This window comes from Formica exsecta, unplaced genomic scaffold (genome assembly GCF_003651465.1).
Source record: "Formica exsecta isolate Colony F162 unplaced genomic scaffold, ASM365146v1 scaffold80, whole genome shotgun sequence".
Lineage (NCBI taxonomy): Eukaryota > Metazoa > Arthropoda > Insecta > Hymenoptera > Formicidae > Formica > Formica exsecta.
Genome location: NW_021853570.1, coordinates 2,088,725 through 2,099,334, shown reverse-complemented (window position 1 = coordinate 2,099,334; position 10,610 = coordinate 2,088,725). Strand labels below are relative to the sequence as shown.

The window sequence follows — 10,610 nt, the reverse complement described above, 5'->3', positions numbered from 1 at the left end:
TATATATATATATACATACTTAATTTAATAATAATATTAAAGAACAACAATATTATTATCGTATATGAAAGCATTTTGTTGTGGGATGTGAATATGTGATTCTACCATTTTTAAAAAAAAACATAGAATTTATGCTATAAATGCATAAATCTGTAGTTTATTTTGAGAAATGTATGATTTTTTGTACGATTTATTCGCAAAAGAATTAGTTCCAGTATTAGTAGATATGCGATAAGTATTAATGACGAAAGATCTTTGCGTATTTTTGTATGACTTTCGAATCAAGAATTATATAATTTTACGTTGATTTTTCATTTGTACAAAAAAGAGTCGATATAAAAGTCAATAGTCTCGAGAATTCTTATCAGAACATTTTACTTATTTAAATAATTCATATAATGTTTTTAATCGAGACCGAATTTCAACGATACGTCTATGTGTACTTGTTCTATCTATAAAAAAATTTGTTTTTTTTTCACGTGATTTTAAATATAGTTAAAATTTGTAATAAAAGCCTTAATATCATCTGTCTATGATTAATTATCACCGATATAAAAAGGAGACAAAATTCAGTGAAATCGTTATGCATATGGGATTTGTCTTCTTGACTGGTTAAATTGCAAATGATGTTACTACGTTGCTAAGGCTATTTGGAAATCAATATTTTTCTTGCATTAAATTTATTGCTTATGCAAGAACTGAGAATAATATTTCAGAAATAATATCCTCTAATCCTGAATGCTATTTTATAATTACATAAAATATACATGAATCCGGTCAATTTTATATAAAATTTTTATCTTGTGATAAATTTATTGCATAATATAGCTATAATATATATTGTATATATTATTGTGCATCTAAATGTACGTGTAACAATAATCATGATGAAAATGTCAATAATTGTAATCACAAACGCGCTAATAATATTATAATAATTAATATTATAATAACATAAAATTGCAAATTATTATTTGCAAATATTTTTTAAACGAAAACCGCTTAGATAATTCACAAAGAACTGGAAAATAAAAAAAGCATCACATTTATTTAAAAACAAAGAAAAAGAGATAACTCTCTGTTAATTATTTTCTCTTTTACATTTCTTCAAGAATTCTTTTCATACACATTTACAGTTTCCTTCTAATATGGAATAAATCATAAAAATCACTTTTTCTGGATTGTTCCTACAAAAAATTCCCATCACATAAATGGAGTAGAAATCCCGTATGAATAATGATAAAATGTTCACTTAAACTACCAATCATTTTCCAATAGAATAGCAAGGAATATCCCGGGATTCGAAAATGTGTAAACGCTTCGTCGAAATATAAGCGGACCTTGATAGTCGATTCCATGCGCGACATTCGCGGCAAAACTTTTGTCACATCACCAGTTTTTCTCGTTCTGATAATCGTTGGTGTTGTAATAATTATTTAACGTTAAAATTACAATAGAATTTGTAATATAGAAGTGTGCTGTCTCCAAAATGCGATGTTTTTCGGAATTAACATTAATCTCACAGAAAAAAATAATTGTAAGATATCCTAAACGGAAAGGCGACGAGCGTGATGAGAGAGAAAGAGAGGAAGAGGATCAATTATTGTCCGACGTAAAATCCACGCGTGTATCGTATATAAGATGTTGTCTTCGTGAGAGAGCTTCAGTCGCTCTTGACTCTTCGACCATCGAGATATCGGTGAAACAGACAAAACAAGAAGAAATATCGTGCGTGATAGGCAAATAATCGGTTTATTGCGAAAGTGAAAATCGTCATGAGATTGCTCGAGTGTTTGGTGCCCGTGGTGGTGCTTCTATTGATTAAAAATTCCTCCGCAAGACCAGGTGAGTTTTCGATTAAAAAGAAATCTCTTTTCCTTTTGTTTGGCAATAAACTTGAGCGTTCGATTATTGCCAGGCTTCTTTCCAAATATTTGTATAATACGATGATAACTTAATATTTAGGTCAGAATAGTTTTTATTTATATGAACTTATAAATGTCAAGTTAACTGTCGGTTTTTCGTATGAATTTAAATATGTTTAAATTTTTCTATTAAATTCTTTAATACATTTATCGAAAAATTTATAAATACATGAAATTATGGAGCAACTTAAGACAATTTTTAGTATAAATTTAAATATTTCTAAGCTCTCTCTTTTATTAAACAATTTTTTATTAAACACGTTTATCGAAGAATTTATAAATAAAAGAAATTATGGAGCAACTTGAAACAATTTCTATGTCATTATCGTTCAATATATGTTCGAAAACCTTATAATATTTTATTCCTTGTGCAAAGGTGTATTACGCGATTTGGTCGGCGGCAATGTTGGTAGTTTGCTGGACCCGTTAGGAATTTTCAAGCCTAAGAGTACAAGCAGCCAAGCTAACGCCCAAGCTAACTCCCAATCGGTAGGAGGAGGTTTAAATCTCGGTCCGATCGGAATCGGAGGTGGATTTTCCTCGTCTTCAGCCTCGTCGTCGGCGTCGGCGAACGGAGGTGGTTCGGCTTCAGCGAAAGCGGATGCTCAATCTCAAGGATACGGAGGATACGGCGATTCCAACGCGCAAGCGTCCGCTAACGCTAATGCACAAGGTAGGTTCCATATCGTTATAATAATTATTTTATTATTTTATACTTTAAAATAATATTTTTTTATTATATTAATTTTTTCAGCTATTTAAATTTTTATTTTTATCATTATTGTTTTATCATTAATATGTTAATAAGCGATACGCTTTTAACGTAGGTGGTTATGGCGGTTCTTCGGGAACCCTGGGGGGTTATGGTGATAATGGCGTGAATAACGGTTATCACCGTCCCGGTGTCAGTCAGGTTCCTTATCAAGTCAGTCAACCGAATTACGGAAGTCACGGTGGCTCTCAGTCTAATGCTAACGCTAACGCTAATGCGAACGCCAACACCATTGGCAATGGTGGCAGTGGCGGAGCTTTTCCGGGCAGCTCTTATTATCCAGTACCTTCTGGACCTAAGGTCATCGACAATGCTAATGCTAATGCGAACGCGAATGCGGCTGCAAACGCCGCGGGTGGCGGTGGAATAAATGTGGTCCCAGGCAAATATCCTGGCGGAAGAGTAGATCAGATAGAAGTAATTCCGGTAAACACGTTACCGATCTCTCAACCAACTCCTTCAGTATATCCAACGCCCCAACAGCCTTCCTATCGACCAATTTCTCAGGGAGTCGGTAAAGGAGACGCTGTGATACCAATTGTTATCGTCGAAGATTCACCATCAGCGCAATATCCGCCGTATCATCATCGTCCAGGTCATCATTATCACCATCGTCGGCCGCATTACGGAGGTAAACCGAAGCAACAGCCCGTCGAGATCATCATTATCGAGGAGCCAGCACCTAACCAAGGTGATACTTCATGATCGAAAATTATCACGTGATCATCGACTCGCTGGGATTATGCACTAATGGGTGGCAGCATTGCAAATTTTCTGCATTGTCTTTTATGTAATTCTTCCTGATGACGAAGAGGCTCATAATTATATCTAATTGACTCGTTGTTGATCTTTATGTATATCTTATTTGTGTACAAACGACGCTGGATGACAACTAAGACTTTGGATCACAATGGACCAGGATTTCCGGATGCTCTATTCCTCTGCATAGCTTTTTATGAGATTAACGTGTTTAATCGTTCTATGTATTTTTCTTTTCGTTGAAATGTCTTGCACAAGTTTTATATTGGACAAGAATCGCATTCAAGAATATGTAAATCAGCAGATATTTCTTGCATTTATATCGTAATCTAATCAAAGATTGTGAAAATTTTATTTTATGTTTCGTGAGATTTTTTAACAGTATATTGCAACGTCCACAAATAAGGACCTTATTAATAATGCTTTTAATATTTTTTTTTTATAACTCGTATCTGAATAAAAAAGATACAAACGAAGAATCTGACATTATACGTGACTGAGACTGAGAGCATAAATTACGTGACTTTCGTGCCACACATGCTAATTATATTTAATAACTATTGTTTATAATAGTATAATAATTATATATAATAATAATAATTATATATAATTATGAAACAGAAAAAAAAATTAAAATTTAATTAATCTTTTTTCTTACAGCTAATGGTTACGGAAATGGTGGTATTCAAGGAACATATCCTGGACAACAAGGATCTTATGGTGGCAATCCCTTCTTATCAGGCGGCTCGGGATCAAATGCCAATGCTAATGCTAATGCTAACGCTAACGCCAACGCTCAAGCAGGTGCAGGCAGTAGCGGCGGTAGCGGCGGTATCTTAGGAGGACATGGAAATTACGGAGGACAACAAGGTAGCAATTATCCAGCAGTTCCATCAAGTCCAGTCGGCGGAAACAATCCGTTTTTAAACGGTGGATATTCCGGTGCCGGTAGTGATGCCACTGCCAACGCTCAATCCAATGCAAACGCTGGAGCCAGTACTACCGGACATCAATCGATAGGTGCAAATAATCCGTTCCTCAGTGGCGGCGCATCCCATGGTAACGCGGGAGGAGCAGGAGGAGTAAAATATCAACCAGGTGGTTCAGATGGTATTGTTTTGGGCGAGAAGCCCAAGGGCATCCCTACAACATATCCCGGACAATTTTCTGGATCAGGACTTTCGGGCTCGCACGGATCAGCAGGAGCTAACGCTGGTGCTAATGCCAATGCCGGTACTATTGGAGGAGGACCAGTCAAAAGCAGTCCGATATCTGGATCAGGCGGATACGGCGGTTCTTCCGGATCAACCGGTCTTGGTGGTTACGAAGGTCAAGGATCAGGTGGTCCGAGCTTTGGTGGATTCGGAGGACAAGCTGGAGGTTCATCCGGTGCCAATGCTAATGCCAACGCTGGAGCTACTAGCGGAAGTAGCGGAACCGTCCTCGGAGGATCCGGCGGCCATGGAAGTAGCGGAACCGTTCTCGGAGGATCTGGAAGTAACGGAGGATTCGGTAGCAGCGGTGGATATGGACAAGACGGCTCTTCTGGGTCAAACCTTGGAGGATATGGTTCATCTGGTGCCAATTCTAATGCCAACGCTGGAACTAGTAGCGGAAGTAGCGGAACCGTTCTCGGAGGATCTGGAAGTAACGGAGGATTCGGTAGCAGCGGTGGATATGGACAAGGCGGTTCTTCCGGATCAAACCTTGGTGGATATGGCACAGGTTCTTCTGGTGCAAATGCTAATGCTGGTGCCGCTGGCGGAAGTAACGGAATTGTTCTCGGAGGATCTGGAAGTAACGGAGGATTCGGTAGCAGCGGTGGATATGGACAAGACGGCTCTTCTGGATCAAATCTTGGAGGATATGGTTCATCTGGTGCCAATTCTAATGCCAACGCTGGAACTAGTAGCGGAAGTAGCGGAACCGTTCTCGGAGGATCCGGCGGTCATGGAAGTAGCGGAACCGTTCTTGGAGGATCCGGTAGTCAGGGAACTGTTCTCGGAGGATTTGGTAGCAGCGGTGGATATGGACAAGACGGCTCTTCTGGGTCAAACCTTGGAGGATATGGTTCATCTGGTGCCAATTCTAATGCCAACGCTGGAGCTACTAGCGGAAGTAGCGGAACCGTCCTCGGAGGATCCGGCGGCCATGGAAGTAGCGGAACCGTTCTCGGAGGATCTGGAAGTAACGGAGGATTCGGTAGCAGCGGTGGATATGGTCAAGGCGGCTCTTCCGGATCAAACCTTGGTGGATATGGCACAGGTTCTTCTGGTGCTAATGCTAATGCTAATGCTAATGCTAATGCTAATGCTGGAGCCGCTGGCGGAAGTAACGGAATTGTTCTCGGAGGATCTGGCGGTCACGGAAATGTCCCCGGAGGATCTGGAGGTCATGGAGGATTCGGTAGTCAAGGCAGCGGTGGATATGGACAAGGCAGTTCTTCTGGATCGAACCTCGGTGGATATGGCGGAGGCTCTTCTGGTGCTAATGCTAATGCAAACGCTAATGCCAATGCTGGAAGTTCAAGTAATGTTCTTAGTGGATACGGAGATGGTGTTAAAGGATCAGGCTCTGGACATGGTGGAGGATTCGGTGGATTCGGCGGATCAGCCGGAGGAGGTATTTTATATTTTATATATAAATCTGTATTGCGTATTGCGTAATCCATGATAAACAGTCATTTTCAAAATTTGTGCATGCAAATTAAAACTTCAATAGTTAAAGGCATAAGCATGTAATTTTTTAAATTGACAGCTAAATAGTTATTATTTCATTAGAATTAGAAACAATTTTTTTTTTTAAGTTATTATTACATTATGTAACGCCTTGTTAACATTGTCAGTCGCATAACATCTTATTATGTGTAAATATTCATCATTTAAATGACCATCGATCAAACAATGCGCCTCTTCTTAAAATTTCCAGCGCATGTTTTATCCCGCGTATTATACAAGAGATGAAAAATTATCTTAAGCCATGTATTATTATCGATTAACGACTGAGCTCTCAAAAACCAGTCGTTCAACGTCACTACAAATCAGCCTCTAAGTTGCACGTTGCCGAATCATCACAGATATCACGTCATCGTGTGTATTTCCAGCAATTTCGTCGACATTCATCGATCATGCATGACTTTAAGCATTGTGATACAACGACCATTGGATACGAAAAAATTCACTCAACACGGTGAAGGACCCGTTCTGAAGTTTTTTTAATCATCTGTATTTGTGTCTTCATGTCCATTATCAGTCGTAATAGAGCTTTTCGTGTTCGCTTTTCCACAGGCCTAAGCCCCGAGGCCGAAGCGTCAGCGTCGTCCATGGCGGAGGCTTTGGCATCAGGACTGATCGTAATTAAATGATTCGCTATTCCATCCCGCAGGCTCAAACGCCAACGCTCAAGCGTCTTCTAATGCAATTGCGTCCGGAAGTGGCTCGTCCAAAGCTATCTCCGACGCTGTGTCCAACGCGCATACCAACGGCGGATCGGCATCGGCGACCAGCTCCAGCAAATCGTCAGCCTTCACAAATGGATCAGGATCTGCGAATGCCGACGCACACGCGTCCAGTGATGCATCTTCTGGAACTTATGGTGAAATAGGATCAAAGAGTTCAGCCTCAAGCCATGCGTCATCCTCGGCCGACACCAGACATATGTTGATCTTCAGTTAAACATTGTGATACAACGAAACATACAGACGAGGATCTCCTTAACTGCAAGAGCGACATAATACTCGTTATTCATGTTTTGATACTTCACGAGTAAACGTAACCGATGCGAATATGACGCAGTTATTACTTAGTTTTATGACGGAATGTTATATAAAATTAGAAACGTATATACCATGACATTATCTAATAATATGTTCAAATTTATAATCATGAGTTATAAATTTGTACGCATCTTTAAGAATCATGATCGTCAATTGAAGCTGTTCTCGAAATTGGAATTAATTTGATTTTGAGAATAGACATTTTCATTTGCATACATTCTTGAGCATTTATTAGAGATTGTATAAGAGTAAGTAGATAATCGAGATGGTTTTAAAATTTCTAGTATATTTAGAGCACTTAAAAAACCTTAACTTAATACTTGTATTTATATTTGTCCCACGAAATACACTAGAGACAGATCAAACATTGTTTTGCTCAATATGAGGAAATATTTGACTAAAATTAAAAAATTGCGATGTTAGAATTTAAGATAAACAATCCTTTGAATACAAGTGAAAAGAAATAATCTATAAACGAAACTGATGTTTAAATTAGTTAATCGAGGATGACGTATCTGTCTCAGATCAAATCACTTTTATACTAAGCATTTATAAGGTTTTAACTGAATACTCTCTTTTTACTTATAAGTATACTTAAATTATATAGCTGCGTTTAGATCGCCTTCTTTTAACTTTGGACCTGTGATTCATATGAAACGTGCCAAAATGCTGAAATATTATAATAATTATAAGAATATAAGAAACAATATATAATGTACTCAAATGTTGTCCGTGAAATTCAAATCCTGGTTAAAATAATTATTGTTTTATCTTTTATTTCTTGCTCTTTGCTTTATGCAATACGTTCGTATAAAAAGAAATCGTATTGATTATTCTTCAGATTTCGAAAAATAAATGCGGTTTCAATTGTACAATTCATAAAGAATAATTGCTGAATAAGATCTTCGAGAGAGATCAAATTAAATATATTTGCATCTTTCTGCATTTTCTTTCGAAATCATAGATTAACAGCATACTTTGTATTCTATGTCGTACAGTTTTATTAGTAATTTATCCAAAAGCACTAATACTTTAAATCAACAAATCACTTACTAAATAATCCTTGTTATTTTTTTCATTTTTTAATATTGTTTTGTGATAAAGACGTGATTGTAACATATATTTTTTTTTAAATTTGATAACAATATTAAAAATTGTTGAGGTAGATTTTTTATGCCTTTCCTCAACGTCACATAATGTTTAGTTAATATTTATTTGTAGTACTGTTTTTTATAAAAACGTAATTTCTATCTTTAAATTGTAATTCTTTGCTTGTCTTTAGCAGGCAAAGAGAAAAGAGAAGAGAGATTTCTAGATATTTCTTTAATTTGGCGCAAGATAAATTGTTTGTGTAACTTGAAGTATACTTTCTGCGTGACAAAAACTCTCGCGCATTTATCAGCAGACACGACAATGGCAATATATTTATATTTTGTCATATCATATCGTATGGTACAATTTAAATCAGCTTTTGTCATATTGCTTAAATTTTTTTTACAAGGCAAATCTATATCCAAACAATGTAACAAATGTGTAAATATAAGAAATAAAAAGGCCTATAATTTATGTCTACTATTATAAATATGTGTTAATAAAAAATCCAATAAATAGAAATATTAATTTTGTAGACATAATCAAAGTAACAATACCATCGACAATATTTTTCTTTGTCTTTATTCTCACGATGGCAAGCGTCTCTCGGAAACAACGGGGATAAGAACTCGTTCGACTTGTTTCGCGCGTGTGTATACGAGGAAAACGGAAGAGAGAATCGCAAAAATGCTGGAGAAAGAGAGAGAAAAATGAAAAGAGAGAAGATGCTCAAAGAGAATCGATTCTGACGTCTGTTTGTCCGATCCCGCCACAACTCTTATGAAATTTTTGCAATTAATACGTAATTATTGATAATCGGTTTCACACTGCATGCGTCTCATTTATTCCATGATTTTCCGCAATTGTCATTTATTATTATATATGCAATGCATATAATAGATTTGGCGTGTCATTTCGCAATTTCTTATATAACATATTACCATGCAATATGTAAGCATGTAAGTATTTAATGTAAAGTATTTTTTGAAAATGCAGATGATAAGAAGTGCTGATTGACAAATACTCATAAATAATGTATTTTTATAGCTGTTAAAAATGACGTAAGACGTTGAGATTTATCAGGCGATTTTACGAGAATAAAAGCATATTATATGCGAGTAAAAAAAGAACAGAATAAGGTAAGTTTGAATTCTTACACTGAATATAACATAACTGTATTCTTATATTTTATTAAAATTATGATATATTCGTTTGAAGCATGAATTTAATTGTTCGTTAACTTTCATTTAAGAAATGAAATATATTTTTTGTTACATCCAAATTCGAAAACAATGAGAGCTTACAGGTACCTCTTACAGACATTGTAAGAAAGTGACCTGTGAATCGGGCGAACAGTGAAGTCTACAGATAGGGGTCAACGACCAGAAGAGTCAATTTTACCCTTCGTTCAGACGTTAATCCCTTTTTGGTAAGGGAACTGTATCCAGATTATACGCAAACAAGCGCGATTCCACTAAAGCAAAATTAATTTATAAAAAGAAAAGATGGTATATAATAAGCACTTAATAAATTTATTTATTACTATATATAATAATATTTATAAAACTGCAGAATGTATACGAAAATTGTTCAATTATATATTTAATGTATCTATGTTTAATGCGCAATTAAATAAAAATATTTCAAAATATTTTTTTGCATGTATACTTATTTAGTAATACTGGTAAATCACTAATAATTATAAAAATTATAAATATATATATATGTGATAATTTATGAATAATTATAAATAATTTCTCTCTTCCAAGTTTCTTATTAAAGATAATAAAAATTAGTGTAATCTTTTTATTATCTTATGATTATTATCTTAATGATTCACAATTGGCGCTTAGATATAGCCTTATCTTTGAGCAATATTTAAATACTACTTGCGCACCTTGAATCGTTGAAACAGGTAATAACTATTATTATGATCTTTCCTGATTACAGAGTGAATCTCCTTGAGTGGTTTTCTATCTTCCTTAATTCATGAATATTATTAATCATAATTATATATAAATGTTTTACGTTTTATGCTATAGTTTTAGCATAGTAAAATAAAAATCTTGTAACACTTTATTTTAATTTTTCTTCTTGAGGGCTACACAATATATATACATATAAGATGCAACAGAAGACAAATTCAAGGCGTGCGATATGTTTTTGAACATGTAATCAAAAAATTACTACATATTAAATCTTATTTATATGAGAATTTTATATGTATATATGATATTTTCGATCTAGTTCCGGTCGTTCTTGAAAGAAGTTGTTCACTTTCGACAGA

The 10,610-nt window shown here is 35.5% G+C and overlaps 1 protein-coding gene across 8 annotated transcripts; it reads left to right on the top strand.

The window, feature by feature from the left end:
• The first annotated feature begins 1,659 nt into the window (after window positions 1–1,659).
• On the top strand, window positions 1,660–8,809 carry LOC115244138 (spidroin-1-like). Of its 8 annotated transcripts, none has more exons than XM_029821545.1 (6): window positions 1,664–1,845; window positions 2,302–2,598; window positions 2,753–3,388; window positions 4,117–5,412; window positions 5,623–6,078; window positions 6,841–8,809. In XM_029821545.1, the coding sequence occupies exons 1-6, from the start codon at window positions 1,776–1,778 to the stop codon at window positions 7,128–7,130; spliced, it is 3,045 nt and encodes a 1,014-aa protein (XP_029677405.1). In that variant the 5' UTR covers window positions 1,664–1,775; the 3' UTR covers window positions 7,131–8,809. The 8 variants fall into 8 exon arrangements, with proteins under 8 accessions (XP_029677406.1, XP_029677405.1, XP_029677403.1 ...); XM_029821543.1 differs by having other exon boundaries at window positions 1,665–1,845; window positions 4,117–4,923; window positions 5,083–6,078; XM_029821542.1 differs by having other exon boundaries at window positions 1,665–1,845; window positions 4,117–4,944; window positions 5,095–6,078.
• The last annotated feature ends 1,801 nt before the right edge of the window (window positions 8,810–10,610 follow it).